The sequence below is a fragment of the Spermophilus citellus genome (genome assembly GCF_964194105.1).
Source record: "Spermophilus citellus genome assembly, chromosome: 9".
Classification (NCBI taxonomy): domain Eukaryota; kingdom Metazoa; phylum Chordata; class Mammalia; order Rodentia; family Sciuridae; genus Spermophilus; species Spermophilus citellus.
The window spans coordinates 120,244,904-120,265,187 of NC_138191.1; the positions used below are offsets into that span (position 1 = coordinate 120,244,904).

General features: G+C 52.9%; 2 protein-coding genes across 2 annotated transcripts; one reads left to right on the forward strand and one right to left on the reverse strand.

The window, feature by feature from the left end:
* The first annotated feature begins 1,664 nt into the window (after positions 1-1,664).
* Positions 1,665-9,572, forward strand: TENT5B (terminal nucleotidyltransferase 5B). The gene is made up of 2 exons (XM_081308800.1): positions 1,665-2,167; positions 7,711-9,572. The coding sequence occupies exons 1-2, from the start codon at positions 1,898-1,900 to the stop codon at positions 8,728-8,730; spliced, it is 1,290 nt and encodes a 429-aa protein (XP_081164926.1). The 5' UTR covers positions 1,665-1,897; the 3' UTR covers positions 8,731-9,572.
* Positions 9,573-12,408: 2,836 nt separating this feature from the next.
* TRNP1 (TMF1 regulated nuclear protein 1) lies at positions 12,409-18,468 on the reverse strand. Its single transcript, XM_081308533.1, has 2 exons — positions 17,498-18,468; positions 12,409-13,137 (listed from the first exon to the last, which is right to left on the reverse strand). The coding sequence occupies exon 1, from the start codon at positions 18,356-18,358 to the stop codon at positions 17,666-17,668; it is 693 nt and encodes a 230-aa protein (XP_081164659.1). The 5' UTR covers positions 18,359-18,468; the 3' UTR covers positions 12,409-13,137; positions 17,498-17,665.
* Positions 18,469-20,284: the final 1,816 nt, after the last annotated feature.

Genomic DNA, 20,284 nt, shown 5'->3' on the forward strand with positions numbered 1-20,284 from the left:
TTGGGAACAATGATACCACATCCTGAGGTATACTTTTAAGAATTAGAAGTCATTATGTAAAATGATCTGGACATAGTAGTTATTCAGTAAATATTAGGTTCCCTTTTTCCCTTCCAGTGCTGTGGCTGAATCTCAAGCTCTCTCATCAGTAGCCTCAGGAAGACTTAGGGTTAGAGTTTGGAGACTGGACTCAACCTAAGGAGATTTCTTATCTGTTGTTTATCTTTCAACAGAAGGTAAAACAGGCTGGGCCTGGTGGCATGTAAACCCAGCTACTAGGGAAGCTGAGGCATAAGTATCAAAAACTTGAGGCTAGTCTGGGGAATTTAGTGAGAACCTGTCTCAAAATTTAAAAAAGGAGGGGGTGTGTGTTGGAGATGAATCTCAGTGGTAGAGTGCCCCAGGTTTCAATTCCTCGGTGATAAAAAAAGAAAAAAAAAAAGAAAAGAAAAAGAAAAGAAAGTAAAACAGAATAGCAAGCAAGGACTTGGACTTGCCCAAGATCACATGGCCAACAGTGGTACAAGCTATAAGTCACCTCTCTGAGGGCCAGGATGCCCTCAGGCCTCCAAGTTGAAGATAGACAAGGGTAGCATCTTGCTTGAACTAAACTCCAGAATGGCTGCTCTGATCTGAGAGTTAGGCTCCTGAATTCTAGTCCCTGGTGCATCAAGTCAGGCTGGTAACCTCTGGGTGTAGTTTACTCTTCTAGGTCTTGGTTTCTCCTTCTGTAAATTGGTCATATTACTCTTTCACAACCTGCTTTACAGGAGAATGGGAGAATGTTAGGAAAAAGATATTTAACTTGATATATTACTAGGACAATTATATTTAAGAAAAAATATTGTAGTGATGAATCAGGTGGCCTCAATTTCTGAATTTTTGCCACAGTACATATATTTAAAATCAGGAAAAATGATTAATTCAAAAGTAACCATTACAATAAGTCTCACCTTCTAGGCTTTATAAAGCGGAGAGAAAAACATGTAAACATGGTATCCATCCTCTAGCCCTAAAAATGTCCTAGGTCAGCACAGGCGCAGTGGAAAGAGAATACTCTACAGATTCTATACCCGTGGACCACGGTGACACTCACTTGCTGTGGGAGGTTGAAGGAACCACTCCCACTTCAATTTCACCGAACCTAAACTGGTACTTGAACGCTGTTCATGCTGTGATTTGCAAGGACCAATCAGGAGAGGGAGCATCTACCCGTTATCCACAAGAGTGCTTTACCTTGCTTCTCCTCTGGAACACAGTTGGCGAGTAGGAGGAACACTGAGCAAGCGGCACGATTTCTTCGGGCTTCTGAAAAATAGCGGATGAGCAGGACCAGGCCAGGCGATTCCTCAATTTCTTCCAGCTCAAGAAGAAAAACAAACAAACATACCTCAGTGGTCTTGACTCTGCTACAAACTAGTAATCACTCCCCTGCCTTCTGCCCTCGAGGGGCACGGTCCCTTTAAAAGCAGGCCCGCGGGGTCCAATCACGTTTAACCGAAGTTCTTTGAGGACCAAAGGAGGGAATTCTGCCTGAGCGGGAGGGCGGGGCAGCGGCGTGCCTTCCAACCAATCAAAATCTCCTCAAGGAATAGTGACTCACCTGCAAAGTTCTGTTGACCAATGGCAGGGAGGCCTAGAGGCGGGGCGTTCCCACTGTGTGACAGATGCCCGGACCAATGAGCACGTCGCCCGCGGCCTATAAGAGTCCGCTGAGCCCGGCACCGCAGGCTCTAGGGTCGGTTAGCCGTTGCCGACAGAGGTGTGCCCTGGGTTTGCCTCGCTGTCGCCCCGTCCCTGCTTCCCCGCCCCAGCCTTGGCCCCAGCCCAGCGCTCTCCTTGCCCTCCTCCCCTTAACCACCCCCGGTTTCTGCGGTCGGGGCTCGGGGCCGGGCGAATGATGCCGTCGGAGAGCGGAGCTGAGCGCCTGGAGGGGGCGGCTGCGCAGGTGGGGACGGCCGCGGCCTCGGCAGTGGCCACGGCTGCCCCGGCTACCCCGGCAGGCAGCGGCCCCGACCCGGAGGCCTCATCAAACTCCCCCAGGCACCTGAGCAGGCTGGTTTGGCCACAGGTGAAGCGGCTGGACGCGCTCCTGAGCGAGCCGATTCCCATTCACGGGCGCGGCAACTTCCCCACGCTGAGCGTGCAGCCCCGGCAGATCGTGCAGGTGAGAGGGCGCTGGGCGGGGTCAAGGGGGGGTCTATCCCTAGGCTGGAAAGCACCAGGGTCGGTTCGATTTACTGGGACAGTCGAGAAACTGGGGAACGGGGACAGGTGCTGTAAAATTGGATATGTCTTCTCTGTACCTAATAAACCTTCCCCACTTGGATTTCCCGTTCCCCCTCCTTTGGCGGGGAGGAGCCCTAATTCTCCCGGGACTACTCACCCAGGCCTAGGCTAGGAGAGGGGATGGAGGGACTCTCCGGCCCTCAGGCACTCTTCCCCCGGTAATATGCATGCTTGGGTCCAAAATAGCTTTTCCTCCTCCACTCAGCATCTCTGGGCCTTCTCCCCCTTCACTCTCTCAAGGTTTTAGGGGCTCTGTCTTTGCACTCCCACAGCCCTTGGCTTAAGAACCCCTGGCTAAGTGGAAAAGCCTAGAAATCCTCGTCAGTGACTTCCTCGATGTCACTGGGGTTGCGGGCGAGAGGAGATTAATTAAGTACGAGGCCAGAGCTGAGACTCCACCCCTGAGGGCAATATGAAGTGTCTAGTTTTAGATATTCCTTTTCTCCCCAAGATTGGAAAAGATGGCCATCCCAAGTCTACCCCCATCTCTCCCCTGAAGGACAGATGAGAGAGAGAATTGTGGCATCCTCTCTCCTTCGAACCTCTTCCCTTTTTCTGATTTTCAACTCCGGAACTGCTCTTTCATCTGTATAGCCCAGGCATGGTTATGTTCTGAGCCATAAGAGGATGGTAATTGTTGTACTCATGTTATAGCTGAGGAAACAGACCCCAAGAGGGGCACTGAGCTATCTAAGGTTACCTAATGAGTGAAAATCAAACCCAGGTAATCCTGGACCTTCCCAGGAGAAGGTTGCTGCAGGTTCAAGGTTTTCCCACTTCTCTGGCTCTCAAGCTGAAGGTCTAGGTCTATCAGGAGGCCCCTGATGTGGGTGGGGGGATCCAATGCTGAGTGTCCTGGTAGCTTTTCAAACAGGCTAGAAAAAGCAGGCCATTCTCCTGCCTCCTCCACCTTACCTCCTGCAGAGGGGGAAGGGCCTGCTGGGGGATTACCTTACCCTCCCTCCCAAGGAACCAGGAACGGAGCAGTAGGGGGCCGGGCAGATTTTCCTAGGCTGACTCACAGGCAGCCCCAGCGGAGCAGAGGCATTCCTCAAGGCTCCCTGTCATCTGGGTGATTGGGAAACCAGCCAAGGCTTTTCTCCCTGGGATGCAGGGTCAACCCTGCCCTCCCCCAACCCCTGAGCATCACTGTGACAGCTCCCCTGTACAGGGACAAATATGATTCAAACTGTGTCCGCTCTGTTCCCATGCCCTGTGCAGGACACTAGGGGCACAAATGTGACTAGTTCTCAGCCTCTCTGCCTTCAGGTGCTCCTGGCCAGGTCAGGGAGATTGCAGTCAGCAGGACCTAACTTCACCATGTGGTAGTGGTACAGTGTGGTTCTCCGCCCCCCCCACACACACACACACACCAGCAGCAGAGATATTACAGACCAGGAAGCTGTTGGATGTGGGGTGGAGACTTCAGAGCTGGACTGCGACTGAGGTTGGGCATCTGGGTTCAGGGCCTGAACTTTTGTCAGTTGCCTTTGCTGGGCTCAGTGCCCCTGTCTGTCAAATAGGGATGGATTAGACTGCTTGCCAACACCTTTTCTGGTTCCAAACTCCAAAGGGAACAGGTGTCTTCACCTGGCCTGTTCAGCCACCTTCACAGGGAAGAAAGTCTGTCTCCTGGCAAGAATCTGCAGTTGGCTGCTTCAGAAGCTGTCAGGGATGTAAGCAAGGGGTGGGGACATGGGGAAGGGAGGGAGGTGCTGGTCAAAACTTTTCATCAGTGCTGAGTTCTCTTGTGGCTCAAGAACTGGAACTGTTCTCCTTCTGCACCCCACAGGCTTTGCTCTTGAAACAATCTGAGCAGTAGAGATGTGATCCTTACTTGTATCTGAGCTGAAGGGAACTCCCTCTTATAAAGAGCCCCCGCTCCCACCTATAGCTCTGGGAGAATTGGTTCTAGTTAAGCTCAGCCACTTACTAGCTATGTGACCTTGGACAAGTCCTTTGCCTTCTCTAGGCACAGAGAATTAAACCAGACAGTCTGAGCTCCCCAGCTGCAGCCATAGGGCAATTTTGCAATTTTGTAAGCCTGCTGGCTGACAGTGCCTATCAGTCTTCCTGCAGGTCTCAGCAGCAGCCCTGAAGCAGAACAGTTCTGGGGAGGGCCTTGGCATAGGAGAAAGGAAGGTACAGTCACTGCCCCCTCTGTGGCTGGAAAGTCTGATTCAGGAGGCTGCAAGCTGCCCTGCAGTCCTTGGGTGTGGCAGTATCTAGAAACTGCCTGCCAAACTGGCTGTAGTCACACCTGGGAAAGAGACAACAGCTGCTGGCTGGCTGACACAGCTGGCCCCATGGCCCTGACGCAGGGGATTTAATGAGGGTACTACTACCTACTCACCAGGACAGATGCCATGCCCTTGGGTGGGCACCAGCCTGGGAACAGGAGCTGGCACTGAGTAAGGCCCAGTCAGCTCTAATGGGACTCAGGGAGGGGGCTGGTCTGATCTGCAGGTCTGGCAGGGTCCTTTGACTGAGGTCTTTGGCCCCCTTCTCTTATTGGCTTACCTGGGCACAGCTTCCAGGTAGGTATGAGTTAGAAATCCCACAGGCTGGTTGCAAGGACTAGCCCTCTCTGGCTAAGAGTCCCCCAACCCCACCTTCCTGTTCCTCAACTACTCTGGCTCTGGGCTTCAGTGATTTCAGGGTTACTCTCACTTTGAAGCTAGGGAAGGGAAGGAAGATTAATTAGTCTGTGCTCCTTCTGAATCCTGGGACTGGAGGAAGAGGATAGGCTGGGCTGAGGATGTAGCTCAGTAGCAGAACAAATGCTTAGCATGAAGAAGCCCTGGGTTCCATTCTAGCACCAAAAGTTTTTTTTTTTTAAAGAGGATGAGGGTGCTCAGTGGTACACACTTGTAATCAGAGTCTGAGGTAGGAGGATCATAAGTTCAAAGCCAGCTTCAGCAAAAAGCAAGGTGCTAAGCAACTCAGTGAGACCCTGTCTCTAAATAAAATACAAAATAGGGCTGGGGATGGGGCTCATTGGTTGAGTACTCCTGAGTTCAATCCCAGGTATCCCTGCCCCCCGAAATAAAGGACAGTCTTTTTTTTTTTTTTTTTTTTAAAGAGAGTGAGAGAGGGGGAGAGAGAGAGAGATAATTTTTAATATTTATTTTTTAGTTCTCGGCAGACACAACATCTTTGTTGGTATGTGGTGCTGAGGATCGAATCCGGGCTGCATGCATGCCAGGAGAGCGCGCTACCGCTTGAGCCACATCCCCAGCCCATAAAGGACAGTCTTTGGAGCTAGTCATACCTGGGCTTGAAGGCACCTCCATGTGATGGAGAGCAGGTGACTTTGCTCCTGTCTATAACACAAAGACGATAAAGATCTGTCCCCCATGGTTATTTGGTTTGGTTTCATCTCCCCTATGTTGGGGATTGAACCCAGGGCCTTGCAAAATCTAAGAATGAGCCACTACTGAGCCACATCCTAGCTCCCCATAGATTTTAGTCAAGTGCAATGCCTGGCCCTCCCTGAGTACCTAACCACTGTACTCCTCTCCTCCACCCTACCCCTGGTCCTGCATGCTTCTGATGGCCAGTTACTTACGCTCCATTGCCATGACAACTCCCCAGGAAGCCTTCCTGGAGGGAGCCGCCCGCCTCAGATTGCCCCACCGCGCGGCTTGCCTCCTCAGCACTTAGGTGCATTCTTTGCAGTAATTCCCTGGGAGGCAGGCGAACAACCACCCAGAGCTGGGCGCTGACTTGGCAGCAAGGCGGGGTTGCAGAGTCACTCAGGGCAGGAATGCTGCCTGGTCACTTTCAGGACAGTGTGTGAAGTACTTTGGGTGCTGAGAACACCTACGGTCTGACCCCAGGCTTTTTCTTTTTTTTTAATATTTTTTTTTAGGTGTAGATGGACACAACACAATACCTTTATTTTTATGTGGTGCTGAGGATCGAACCCGGATCCTGCCCATGCTAGGCAAGCGCTCTACTGCTGAGCCACAATCCCAGCCCTGACCCCAGCTTCTTTTCCCCACCTGTTGCCTTGAACTGGGGAGATGCCCTGAGCTAAAGGACCAGGTTCAAGCAGACTTAGAGGTTTGCTTGTGCTGTTCCTGTACAGTCAACCCTGGGACTCTGAGATGGGTCCTCCATCTCTTCCCGGTTGGCATGGGAGGCTTCTGGAGGCTTTACCCCTCCCCTTTCTCAACAGTGAAAAGGTCTGGCCTTCCAGCCCTGCTATTTCTGAATGGCTTCTCCTTTGAGCCTTAGGTGTTTCACCATCATAGGCCTCAGTTTCCTCATCTGCAAAATGAATATAGTGTTTGCCTCATTGGGTCCTTATAAGGATGAAATGAGTCAAAAGAACATGCATGGCTTGGCAATCCAACCAGTCTGGGTTCTAGTCTCAGCCTGTCTCCTCTGTGACCTTGGACATGTTTCTTACCCTCTCTGTCCACAAGTCCCATCTGTGGATTGAAATAGTAATGCTAAACATAAGATTATCATGAGGCTTAATGTGGTAATGCATGTGAACTACTAACTATATTCCCAGAACATTTGAGCAGTTAACACAGTGCCTAGAACAATGCTAAGGATTTTATTTGCAGTTTTCGATAGGTAGGTAGTTAAGATGGGGACTTTCCTATTTTTTTAGTACTGGGGATTGAACCCAGGGGAGCTCTACCACTGAGTTACATCCCCGGTCCTTTACATTTTTTTTTTTAATTATTATTATTTTTTTTTTTTAGAGAGAGAGCGAGAGAGAGAATTTTTAATATTTATTTTTTAGTTCTCGGCAGACACAACATCTTTTGTTGGTATGTGGTGCTGAGGATCGAACCCGGGCCGCACGCATGCCAGGCGAGCACGCTACCGCTTGAGCCACATCCCCAGCCCCCGGTCCTTTACATTTTGATTCAGGGTCTTGCTAAATTTCTGAGACTGACCTTAAATTTACAGTCCTCCTGCCTCGGGCTCCCTAGCAGCTGCGATCACAGGCATGCACCACCACACAAGGCTCTGTCTAAATTTAATTCCTAGCTTTTCTTTCACCAATTATGTGACTTTAGGTAAAACCTGGTCTCTCTGTGCTTCTATTTCCCCATCTGCAAAGTGGAAATAATAGTACCTACCTCATTGGGTTATTGTGAGAATTAAGCAAATTTATATCTTAACGTTGAAAGTGCTTCGATCAGGTCCTGGTGCTTGGTAAATTCTGTGCTTGTGTTTGCTCTTACTTGCTCTTCTGAGTCATACCTTCAAATGGATCATTCTCCAGATTTGGCAAATCGAGGCTTTCAGAAAGGTCTATGACTTTCCAAAGGCACAGCAGCTGGTACATGGGCAACAGTAGACGATGATACTGTAACGATTACCTCGAAGTCCTGCGTGCAGACGTTGGGAGGCGAGGCTCCTGACACTGCTCTTTAATGCCCTTCCCTCCCTCTGCAGGTGGTCCGAAACAGCCTGGAGGAGCAAGGACTCCACGTGCACAGTGTGCGACTGCATGGCTCAGCCGCTAGCCACGTGCTGCACCCTGAAAGTGGCCTGGGCTACAAGGACCTGGACCTGGTGTTCAGGGTGGACCTGCATAGTGAGGCATCCTTCCAGCTGACCAAGGCAGTGGTGCTGGCCTGCCTGTTGGACTTCCTGCCAGCCGGCGTGAGCCGGGCCAAGATTACACCACTCACACTCAAGGAAGCGTACGTGCAGAAGCTGGTGAAGGTGTGCACAGACACAGACCGCTGGAGCCTCATCTCGCTGTCCAACAAGAGTGGCAAGAATGTGGAGCTCAAGTTCGTGGACTCTGTGAGGCGACAGTTCGAGTTCAGCGTCGACTCCTTCCAGATAATCCTAGACTCCCTCCTGCTCTTTGGCCAGTGCTCATCCACCCCCATGTCTGAGGCCTTCCATCCAACTGTGACAGGTGAAAGTCTGTATGGGGACTTTGCAGAGGCCCTGGAGCACCTGCGGCACCAGGTCATCGCCACACGCAGCCCTGAGGAGATCCGTGGCGGTGGCCTCCTCAAGTACTGTCACCTCCTGGTGCGGGGTTTCCGGCCACAGCCCAGCACTGATGTGCGTGCCCTACAACGGTACATGTGCTCCCGCTTCTTCATCGACTTTCCCGACCTGGTGGAGCAGCAGCGCACGCTGGAGCGCTACCTGGAAGCTCACTTCGGCGGGGCCGATGCAGCCCGCCGCTATGCTTGCTTGGTGACACTGCACCGGGTGGTCAACGAGAGCACCGTGTGCCTCATGAACCATGAGCGCCGCCAGACACTGGACCTCATTGCCACACTGGCACTCCAGGCACTGGCTGAGCAGGGCCCAGCTGCCGCTGCTGCTCTGGCCTGGCGCCCTCCAGGCCATGATGGGATTATGCCAGCCACCGTCAACTACTATGTAACCCCTGTGCAGCCCCTACTGGCTCGGGCCCACTCCTATCCCACCTGGCTGCCTTGTAACTGACTATGACCCTGGCCAGAAGGGACTGGGCCTCATGGGCTGGGGTGGGGTCACCAGGACTATGTGGAGGAAATGGCGAGAGACAAGCAGGCTGTGCCAGCCAGCCCAGCACTCCTGCAGGGTTGGGCCTTCGATGGAACACAGCAGACTTCACTGAAGGAGGCCTCTGTGGGCTTCAGGCCAAGCCAGATTCTTGGCAGGAGGACCCTTTGGTTACTGCACCGCATTTTTGGATCAGCATTATTGCGGGGCTACTTGTTTTGAGAGTCCATTGCCTTTAGGATACAAAGCAAGTTTAGGAGGTAGCCTCAATGTTCAGCACCCTGGGTTTATTTCCATGGCCTAGAAAGAATCTTTTTGACTAGGGTCAGCCAGCCCAGAGACTGGTATGTGATGAGGGTGACTCACTTTGGGTCAGGCTGAACCACTGAGTCTGGTGGCCCAACCTGGCTAATCACTTGGGGGAGGGAAACTGAGGCATGAGGCATAAGGCAAATACCTGGGTTTGGGGAGGGAGGGTTTGACCCAATCTCCTGAAACCCATACCCCAAGCTGTGAAGCCTTCCTCTTGAGGGGCGGGGAGTATGCAGTGGGCCCGAGGTGTGCAGCTAGGAGATGTAGTCCGACCCTCCCAGTGTGTCCTTCTTTCCCTTGTATGGTGAGAAGCCCTGCTTGCCTGGGAGCTTGTCCTTTGGAAGGTGCTGGGCCAAAAGTTTCACAGGCAATTTGAGTTGTCCCACCCCACTGGCTTGGCTAGAGGACTCTGACACGCGGGGGAGCCCTACCCTCACCTCCTTTTCCACTCCTCTGGGTTCGTTGCTATTTTGCACTGTTACTACCTACCAATAAAAATTGTCTACACTGAGCCTTGGGAGAAGGATCCTCCCAGTCTGAGTCTGGCTTCTATCTTGGGAGGGGAGGTGGGGTCTGAGGTCTGGACATGGCTGCAGGGTGGCCCCGCCTTCCCTCTGCACCAGCCCCAGCCTAACAGCTTGTGTTTTTCAGTGTCCTGCACCCGCAGCTTGTTGAGTCTAGGATTCTCTCATTAAAGATGAAATGTTTCAATTGCCCCAGGTTTCCTACCTAGGGTCCTAGGAGCCCCAGACCTTGCCTCATACTGCAATGCCCAGGGCTGCTTAATTCCAGCTCTGCCCAGAGCAGGTGGGAACTCACTGGATGAATCTGGAGTGAAGGACCCTCCAGTAATGGCAGCTGAGACTGGGGGACTTCTTGGGTCCCCTAGAGTCCAGGTAGGGTCCCCCATCTAGGAGAGTCTCCCTCAATCCTCTTCCTTCCTTTCCACCTACAAGTGCTCTGAATAGCAGGTCCCCTGGGAGGGACAGGGTCTTTCCTTTCTGAACCCAGCTGGGGCCAAGCCAGGTTGTCTGGGGGAGCTGTTCCCTCAGGGCATCAGCCACTCACCCCTGGACGCTGCCCACTGTTTACCTGGTCTCTTTGATCCAGGGATTGCAAAGCCCTTAATATATTTAGCCTCATTAGGGGCCTCTGAAGTGGTGACTTTGATGGTTCCAGCCAGGGTGGGGAAAACAAGGCCCCAAAGGACACCTCAGGTCATCAAGGTGAGTCCAGCCACCTCACCTATTCTGTGGGTTCCTGCTGGGCTCTAAGGGGCTGGCAGGGCACTCACAAGGCTGATGACAGCAAAAGTATCCCAGCCAAGCCCACCCAACTTGGGTCCTGGGAGGAACAAACTTCGTCCCACCTCCCAATTTGACCATTTGAGCCCGGGCATGAGAGGGACTCAGTGTAAGCAGCAGGTTCAGGTTGTGGGAGTGGAGCTCACCTGGAGGTGCTTGTTTTAGGAGGTGAGAAAATCAGAAACCCACGCAGCACACGCGTGTACATGCTGCATCTAGCCTGTGGGTGCAGGTTACTGTTCCGGTGTTGGGACTATATCAGACAAGACAGACACCCCTGCCTTTGTGGTCTTAGAAGGTCAGGATTTATTTTGTCTACCTCATTATCTTAGCATAAAGATATATATAGCTAAGCAAGGGATTGGAAGAGCTAGGGTTTGCAAATTTTAAGACATCAAGGTGAACCTCATTTAAAAAAACGACATGGGTTGAAACAAAGACATAGGCGGTGGGAAGCAAGCCACAGGACTGCCTGAGGAAGAGTGTTCCAGGCTGAGGGGACTTGTTTGCACGTCTGAAGGAGGGTGCATGTGCTTAAGGGTGTCTGGCTGCCCCTGGGCAGTGGGTGTGCTCGCTGGTGCCCAGGTGCCTGCTTGCACCAGCATGAGGGAGCCGGGGCGTGTGAGACAGGAGTCCTCAGGAACAGCTGCTATCTGGCTTGCGCTTTACTCCAGGCCAGGCGCCAGGCCAGGCACTTGACTCCGGTCTTTCCAATCATTCTCATTCATCCTGCAACTCCACAAGAGAAGAGCAAGTGTTTCTACTTTACACATGAGAAAACTGGTCAAGGAGATCTGACTGACTCCTCTCCCTACACTGTGATTTCATGTGGTTGATCATGATGGTGTCTCCTGTACATATATGTGGCAGGGCATGCTTGACATTATTGTGACATTTGTCATTTTCCTATGATTGACTGGCATAGTAGTCTGCCAAGATGTACATTTTCTTGCCATGGCTTGTGGTGACTGTCCTGGACCCACGGTGGCAACAGCATGCCTGTGGGTGTGTTCGGGAGTGGTGCAGTTTCCGGGTTTGAGAAAAACACTGACTCAGTGGCTGACATTATTTCTCTGTGGACAATTCCTGCAGCGACCTGATATGTCAGGACAGGTGGGAATCAAGAACTAGGGTCAGAGCCAGTGAGGAGCTGAGGGAGAAAGCTCCTGTCCTTTCTTCCATCTTCTCTGGAGCAATAACAACCCACCTAGGCTTTCCAGAGGGAAGAAACAGTGCTATGGCTGGCCCCTCCAGATCCACTCTCCATCATCCTCAGGCCTGTCCCTGGGGAGGCTGCCATCTACCCAGGGCATCAATGGCTCCCTTGTTCCCTGACGCTTGACAAGAGAGGCCCTGAGGAGACAGGAAGGAGGAAAAGTTTATTCCCCCTGGTCCAGATTGTCATGGTTGGCCACAGTTGCCTCCCTTGCCCCTTCAGGCCCAGGAGACTAAAGTCTTTCCACCTTGGAGCCCCCAGACATGCACCATCCCTGGCTAATTTCTTTTCCTTCCCTGTTGGTTTGTTTCCTGTGCTGAGGATGGAACCCAGGGCCGCATCATGCTAGTTACATGGAGCTACAGTTAGTCAACTTGTTAGTTTCTTAATAAGCCCAGCACCCACTGTTGGAAAAAGTACTTGCTAAAACTTCCCAGTTTGAGTGTGCCTGTCTCCTCTGGGGATCCTGCTAGACAAGCAGTCACTAACAACCCCATAGGCTGTCATGATGCCATGTTATCAATAATGGGGACAACCTCCCCCCTCGTCATACAATCTCACACACACATTCCTGTCCCTCAGTTTCCACATCAGATCTTTTAACTGAGGTGACTTCTTTGGGAGGGTGAACTGTGAAAAAGGTTAAGGAAAGTATCAGTCTCTGCAAACCAGTTGACAGGCACAGACTGCCAAACTAAACAGAATCTGCTCATGGAACTGTCAACTGAAATAGCAGTGACAGACACAAAGGGAAGGCAGCAAAGACACTTGCAAAGGGGACCTCAAAACCACACACCTTGGCCTCATATTATTGAAATTTATTCTTCCTGAATGCATATGTCAGGGGACTGATTCAATATCCATTTGCTTGCAGAATTTTACAAGTTCTGAGCTGTATGTGAATAAATGTGCACTTTCCCTCTTTAGCAGGATACTTTATGAATAAATATATAGCCTTCTTGTATTTAAAATGTTGCTTAGGAGTTTTATGTTGCCATTACCTCTTCCAGAGAAAGGGGTGTGTCCCCTGGGAGGCAGCAGCTGATTGTCTTGAGGGGCCTCAGGCACACCCTCAGGTGGGGAGAAGAGGACAGTGGACAGGGAAACAGGCATTTCTCAGACCAGGGTTTTCCCTCAAACATCAGATTCAGAAGCAACTGATATCTACCAGATGGGGACTCCAGCTGTTCTGTGACTTAAGAATGATGACTCTACCTTTAAAGACAGGTCCTTTTTGTTGTCACTTTGAAAATGTTTGCTACACTCTCAAATAATCTGATTGCATCTCAGGGCCCTGTGTTACCATCTTCAATCATACAGAGCAAAGCCAAATGTGGTGCATGTAGAGAAATTCATAGTGCGTGGGCAAGTTCCCCAGAACCCAGCCCTTTGCCATGGTGAAGTGGTGGCTCCAGACAGGAGGGCACTGAGGTCAGGTAGGGGCAATTCTCAAAGTCTTCCTGAAGGTGTCCAGGGAAGAAGCAGAATCTAGGAGTTCAGATCCATTGAGTAGAGGCTCTGAGGAGCTAGGAGGAGCTGGAAAGAATAATTCCAAGAGTTTTAATGATCTCTTTCCCACAGCCACCCAACCCCAGCCCAACACTTCAGCGACTACCTCTGGCACCAGCTTTCCACAAAGGCCCCTCTTAAGGAGGGGCTCAAGGAGAAAGCAGAGGTTCCCTTGGGCCTTTGTCCTTGGCTGGGATCCCCACTGGTCTGAGCAGCTAGAATGGAATGTTCCTGGGATGAAAAGCCTGCCTCTCCTCCACCTCTCCCCTTAAGGAGTTCTCCAGGGCCCAGTGGAGGGGAGGGACGTTCCAGGGATTCCTGATGTGGAGCTGCTCTGCTGTAGAGAAGCCAAGGCCCACCCTGCCCCACAGACTAGAGGCTGTTCTGGCAGCCTCTTCGGGCCTAGGCAGAGTGGTTCCATCATGCACAGACCTCCAGTATGTGCTAGGCACTTAGTGGGACTTTTCATTTAACACCCAGAAGTTAGCTCCATCCTAGGCACCTCCGGCCCAGTACAAAAACAAATAGAAGAAACTGACTTGGAAAAGAGAAGTCATTGCCCCAAATTCCTCAGCTGAAAAGTTTCAGGCCAGTACTGAATCTCAGGTCATTTTGTTCCACCTGGGCCCTTTTTGTACACCAGGGAGTGTGTTACTCTTGTCACCTGCCAGGTGAGAGCCCAGTGATACCCCTGGCAATGGAGCCATCATTAGCATGCCTAATGTTTAAGGGTTCACTTACAGGTTCTATGTCTTTGACTAAGTCATCTGCCCTCCCTGACCCTGGTTATCCTCATCTGTGGGAATGGGGATAACCTTTATTTTGCAGAGTGGTTGGGAGAAAAAAAATAAATAATGAGTGTGAAGTGCTTAGCACAGTGCCTATCATGGAGGAGGTGGTTAATTTACTATTCCAGACCCAAGGCTTCCCCTCCCTCATCACTCCTGGCCAGGGTGTGGTCAGAGAATAATGGGAGAAGAAACAGGTTGGGAATTTCCCAGCTTTCCTAAATACTTCCTCTCTGGCAAGCCATAAAACTGGGAGCCTCTCCTTCAGTTCTCCAGCTCAGAGACACCTGAATTGTTCTCAAGGGATTTGGCTGTGGGGTGGGGCTCCTCCAGGTCACTGCTCACTGCAGGACTGGAGCAGTTTAGACACAACCTCTCAGTTCAGCCTAATCTCTAGGCCACCTCTGTTGCTAAGTGGTGCCAGGACAGGATGTTCTGATCAATTATCATTGTAACAAAATCTATGAATAGCGCCATGGGGACACACCCCTGTAATCCAGGGACTCGCAGATTGAGGCAGGAGGATTGCAAATTCGAGGACAGACTGGGAAATTAAGCGATATCCTGTCTCAAAAAAAAAAAAAAAAACAAAAAAAAAAAAACACGCGACCTGGGGCTGGGGCTCAGTGATAGAGGCCTTGCCTAGGATGTATGAGGCACTGGGTTCCATCCTCAGCATCACACAAATATGTAAATAGCGAAAGAATTCCGGCCTTCTACTCAGAGGGGTAACCTCTTTCCAGGAAGTCTTCCCTAAAGGACCTTCTTCCTGAAGAGCTGGGCCACCTCTGCGCCTCTCCCCGCCCTACTTAGGAGGCACACAAGTTGAGTTTCCAGCTTGACCACCCAGGAAGCCATCACTGGAATTACACCCCCACCCCGGGGCCGATCCAACCGCCACCACCCGCTGGTTCAGCACACCCTTACAGCTCAGTCAAGGAAACCTCGGGACTACAGGAAAGGGGATGGTTGGTGGCGGCACCACTGGGGATCCAACCCGTTCCAGACCACGCCCCCACGTCTCGAGAAGTAACCCCACACTGCCCTCTGGTGGCAGCACCCACATACTGCTGGGCTCTGCCAAGAGAGGGAAGAGGCTAATCCTGAGGATGGGGCAGCAAGGTTCCATACTAGACCCCTGAACTGTCTCCAAGGCCCACGCTCCAGCCTGAAGAAAGGTTCCTGTTTTCCCTCAGTCCTCAATCACGAAAGCCTCAGTGTCCTCAAAGTATAGGCTCCAAAAGATTCCTGTACTCAGTCCAGTAGCCACTGAGAAAGTGTTCAGAAAGTCACAGGAGGAAGGGAAGGGTCTGTCTCCTGCCAAAGGGCTAGTTATTAGTGGAGGTCTAAAAAATTGCCTTCCAACAACACAAACTTCTAGACCCCAAGGGTCCTCTGGGATGGTGAAGCCAAGGAAGTTTGCCTGGAAGAGGGCTGGAAAACAAGCTCTCAGAAGCAGAGATCCTCTGATCTGATTCTGATCTCATTCTGAAAACCCTGGACTGACATCAATATTTGTTGATTGAGGAAAAAATGGAGTCAGGCAGCTCTATGGTGGGGGGTGGGGTGGTGGCAGTCAGGCATGAGTGGGAAGGTGACTTTTATTAGTTGGCTGAGGAACAGTGGAAAAAACACTAACCAGGAGTTGGGGTTTAAGTCACTGAGCTCTTTATGCCTGGGCCTAGGTCCTTGGTGGCAAGCAGTGGGGCACCTGGAAGTGAAGGGAAGGGACAGAGATGTCTTGTGACATTAGGACCAATCTCCACATACCCACCCCTTTCTCCAGTGAGTATCATCTCTAATTCTCTACGAATCCACCTATCTCCCCCTCAAATCAGGATAAAGCTGATTACCAACAAATCCCAGAGAAATGCAAAACTGATGGCACAGAACACTTCATGCCATTAGCTAAAAGCTCCTCTGGACCAACTGCTCCTGCGACCCAGAAACCAAACAGTCCTAGCTGCAGCCCAGCACTGCTGCCTGAGCTCCCTCACTGTGTCACCTCCAGAAAGTCCTGGTCTTTGGACCTGAAATGACCAGAGTGGCTTTGGAAGGTCCTCTTTCTCTGGAGAGACTAGAAGATGCCAAGGTTCCTCACTGTTTCCCTGGTCCCCAAACTTTCTCAAGAGCTCTGAGATAGAGCTTTCCTCCAGCTAAACAGGGGTTCAGGAATGCCTAGTTGTTAGCTGGGAAACCAGCCAAAAAGTTTGTTACCTAGGAAAAGGAAGAGCCGATTGGGGGGCGGGGGGGGGGGGCGGCAGATGAGGGTCCCTGTCTATCACTGCAATGGAGCTAACCTTTCACCATTCACAGTAAGATTCCTGAGACTGACAGATTCATCACTTTCCTTCCCTCCAGTCTCAAGCCCTGATACAAAGAAGGACAGCTACAGTCCGAGAGGAGGACACTGATTCAAAGATGGGGCAGAGTTGTTTTTGGTCACACTGTAGATGGGCCCAGAGGTCAGCTCTCTCTAGCCCCAGTATAGAATATTATGAGGATACACAGAGGACTGGGTTCCTTGTTCTGTCCCTTCCTGGCAAGTGACCTTGAGAAAATCCCTCTCCATTCTGTAAAATGAGGAAGCAGTGTGTGGCTGTAGGTGTGATTTAAAAGAGTAAAATATCTTTTCATGACTTACAGTGGAAGAAGACAGTCCTTTGCCCTTAATTTCCACATAGCCCTTCTGGGAGGTAGTGATACCCACCTGACAGACTAACAAGTGAAGGTGCAATTATCTATGAGCAGGGAAGCAAGGGCCAAGCCATCACAGATGAGTGGGGGCAGAGGAATGAAGGATCTGAAGGGCATCTGCACAGGAAGAAGCAGATCATATTTCTAGTCTGGCCCTTTAAAGCCCCACCTTTCTGGAAGATGATGCCATACCTGCCCCCTTGGGGCTGTTAAAGGGTGTCACACCTGGCTCCATCACTGGCAGAGCCATCTTAGAGATGAGTTGGGAGAAGGGCCGCTAGGTGAGTAAGTGCCAAATATCCCATCCTAATTATCTCATACTTAATGAAACTGCATGAAACATGAGAAAAGCTCTGTTTCTAAGAAGCAGAGGGTCTAAGTTTAAGTATGATGGGTACAAATCCTCAAACTCTCTGGGATTCTATCTCCCCCAATGGTAAAGGGGCTCAGAAGAGATCTCAGTCATACAGTCCTGTGCCAGCCCCCACCTCATCCTAGGACCTCATTATTCTGTCCTGATATTGTTGAGGCTTGAGGCTGCTGTTTTCTCCAAGTGCCAGAAAACAGCAGCCTCAAGGGCAAGACTTCTTACAGCCCCAAGGGATCCAGAAAAGGCAAGGAAAGTAGAGGTGAGGGTGGGGTGTTGCGCCAGTGCAGCGGCAGCAGCTGGCAAAAGTTTGCCACCAAATAAATCCCTCCGGGGAGTCGAGCACCCTCCATTTGTCCAACTCTATAACAGGAATTTCGTGCTGCCCCTTACCCCCTGGTGGTCTGCAAGAGGCGGCCACGGACAGTGGACAACCTTATTACGGGCTCAGCAGACGCCAGAAGCCCCAGGGACAGGAGATCCTGGGCCCTGCAGCCCCACCGCCCCTTGAAACCACCAGCCACTAACACCGCACCTCAGCCTCCTTTACTGGGCTCCTGGCCCCCAGTCTGTCTCTTCCTGTCGTGGGTCAGTCTGTTCATCAGCATAGGTGACACCATCCATCCTGCCGGCATCCTCAATCCGTTGGTTGGCACCTCGGTGATGGCCTGTCCTGGGTGGCCAGGGGTCCGGGCGCCTGAGCTCAGCGTTGGGGGGAAGCGGGGCCGCGGGGCGGGCTGCGGCGGAAGGGCGAGTCGGGCTCGGGGCCGTGGCCGCGCCGCAGCCGCCCGGCGCCCCAGGGCACGCAGCTCCCCAGGCCGAGAGCAGAGGCCAGCAGCGCCGGAGGGCGGCCGCGGCGGCCACGACGCGAACCCTTCTTGAGGCGCGACCCGTGCGCCGCCAGATAGAGCTCGGCCTGCGCCACGCCGCCGCTCAGGCGGCTCAGGCTCTCTGCGCGGTGCGCCAGGCGCAGCTCGGCTGCCAGAAAGACTCGGTGTAGCTGCAGCACGCGGCTCTCCAGCTCCGACACCAGCCGCCGGCGGCCCTCCACCTCCAACAGCCGCCGCCGCGCTTCGGCCAGCTCCAGCGCGCGGCCCCCAGCCCCCGCCGCAGCTCCCGAGCCACCGCCGGCGCCCCCTGCCGCCCCGGTGACCCCAGCGCCCCCACTAGCGCCCTGGCGCCAGCGCTGCAGCTCCTGACCCTCGGCCTGCGCAGCTGACGCCTGGGCCGCCTCCGGCAGCGGCGGGGACAGAGCTGGGGTCCGGGTCAAGGTCGGAGTTGGGGGCGGGGGCTGAAGGGACGACAGGGGCTCCCGGGGCGGCGGCGGGGGGGACCCCGGTTCTGCCGTCCCTTCCTGAGCCCCTGGGCCGCAGGCGCTGATGCGGCAGCCCGGCATCCCCCGCCCCCCGGCGGCCTGCGGGTATGGGTCCGCGGAAAGGATGGACGCTGGGCACGCGAGGAGAGAGAGGCGGCCGCAGTGCCCACGCCCGCGCTGCACCCGCCGCCCGAGCGTCTTATAGAACAGGGGCGGAGCGATGGGCATCCCAGCCAATCAGAGACGGGTATAGCCTGAACCCGTCCCCACCAGCTCTGCGCTTTCAGCACCTTCCCCAAACCCTTTAGCTTCCCAGTTCTTACTCCAGACCTCCGCTGTTAGGGCATCAGGTCCCCATTCACTTCTCCACAAATTTGGGGTGAAAAGCGGGCCGTATCTTCCTCCACCTCGTCCCTCAGTCAAAAACTGTGGAGGTTGGTGCTTAGAAGTCAAAGAATCCAGTGTCCACTTCGGGGAGGGGCCCCCAGCGTAACAGAGCACGGACTAGTACTCAGGAAGCTTGACTTTCACCTTCCCATACGTCCTGCTGCCCCTTGGCCAAATCAGCTCTGCCTGATTTGGGCCGCAGTCTCGTTAGGACTCCCTCCCATCTCATTGGGGTAATGGAGGGGCGACTTGGCGTCCCTTCAGCCCAGGGAATGGACATCTGGCTGGGTTGGTCCCATGCCAGGCCGGCCATTTGCTTGCAAAACAAACACTAAATCCTGCCGCAGAGCACGCAAATCTTGGTGCCTGCCTCCTCCCATGACTCCTGGACTCCAAGGTGTGCAAAATTATTTCCCTGCCCGTCTCCTTGCCCCTCTGTATCCTCTTAGCAGGTGTCCCCACACCTTTACACGAAGGGAAGACTTAGACGGTGCCTTGGGGCCTTGCCCGGGGTCACATTGCCGGCTAGTGGCTGAATCTGGACAGAAATGCAAGAGCTTTAGCTATTTATGCCCTCTGAGGACTCAGACACCTTGGTCCCCTGCCTGTCGCAGAGGGACCCTCCATATTTGGAATTCAGTCACTCTGGAAAAATGAAAGCAGTGAGTCCTGCCCACTCTCCTGGCAGCAGAAATGACCCTGCTGTTCCACTTACAAATACTGGCTAATTCTCTATGGCCCTACCTCAGGTTCCGTCAGATGGCAGGTGTCTGTGGTGGGAGGAGGCAAGGTCTGGAGGGCCAGAAGCCCGCTCTGAAACCAGATGGGGAGGACCTAAGAAGAGTGTGGCGAGCGAGAAGAGGAGGCTGCTGACGGAGCGTCACTGACTTGAGGAGGAGGAGGAGGAGACTCATCTGTCCCTGTGTTTTCCAAGTGCTTACAGGTGCCTTCCGATGAGTGATGGGACTTGTGGGCGAGACAACTCAGCTCCAGAGAAGCAACTCGGCAGAGCCTCCGAGGGGAGGGAGGAGCCTCAGGGGGAGCTGCGCCCACTGAAGAGGGGAAGAGGGCTCCGAGGGATCAAATGAGAGGGAGGTGCTCAGTGACTGAGAGTAGGAGAGGCTCCGGCTGGGGGGTGGGGGGTGGGGATGACCCAGTCACCTGGAGAATGCTCACCGAGGGCAAGAAGAACCTTTGAGGGCAGGCGAGGGACCTGCAGAGGAAGCTGAAATTTAGTGGGTGCAAAGGTGCGAAGGAGACTCGCAGTGGGGGAAGGGAGGCTTAGCGCATGAAGATCCTGGGAGCCAGAGGGGTTCAGTAAGGATGAGGGAGGCTTAGGGGTTCCCAGGTTGCTCCCAGCAAGGATGAATGCCCTTGAAATGGTGACATCCCTTTGAAGAGTTTCCTTTGTGTCATCAACCTGAGTCTTTCTCAGCGCAGAACCTCCCCCCACCACACACACACACATCTCCATCAGGGTGGAGATTGACAGGTGTTTTGTCAGAATCAGGCAGGTCACTGCTCCTAACTCCTAAGGATGAATGAAGGGGAGTAAGACCACTTACCTCCACTTCTACTGTTGATTAGATACAGAGAACCAGTTAGATCTGGTTCAAACCC

Coding starts and splice junctions, on each gene's coding strand:
- TENT5B (XM_081308800.1), top strand. CDS start 1,898: ATGATGCCGTCGGAGAGCGGAGCTGAGCGCCTGGAGGGGGCGGCTGCG. Junction 2,168..7,710: donor AGCCCCGGCAGATCGTGCAG/GTGAGAGGGCGC, acceptor CTCCCTCTGCAG/GTGGTCCGAAACAGCCTGGA.
- TRNP1 (XM_081308533.1), bottom strand. CDS start 18,358: ATGCCGGGCTGCCGCATCAGCGCCTGCGGCCCAGGGGCTCAGGAAGGG.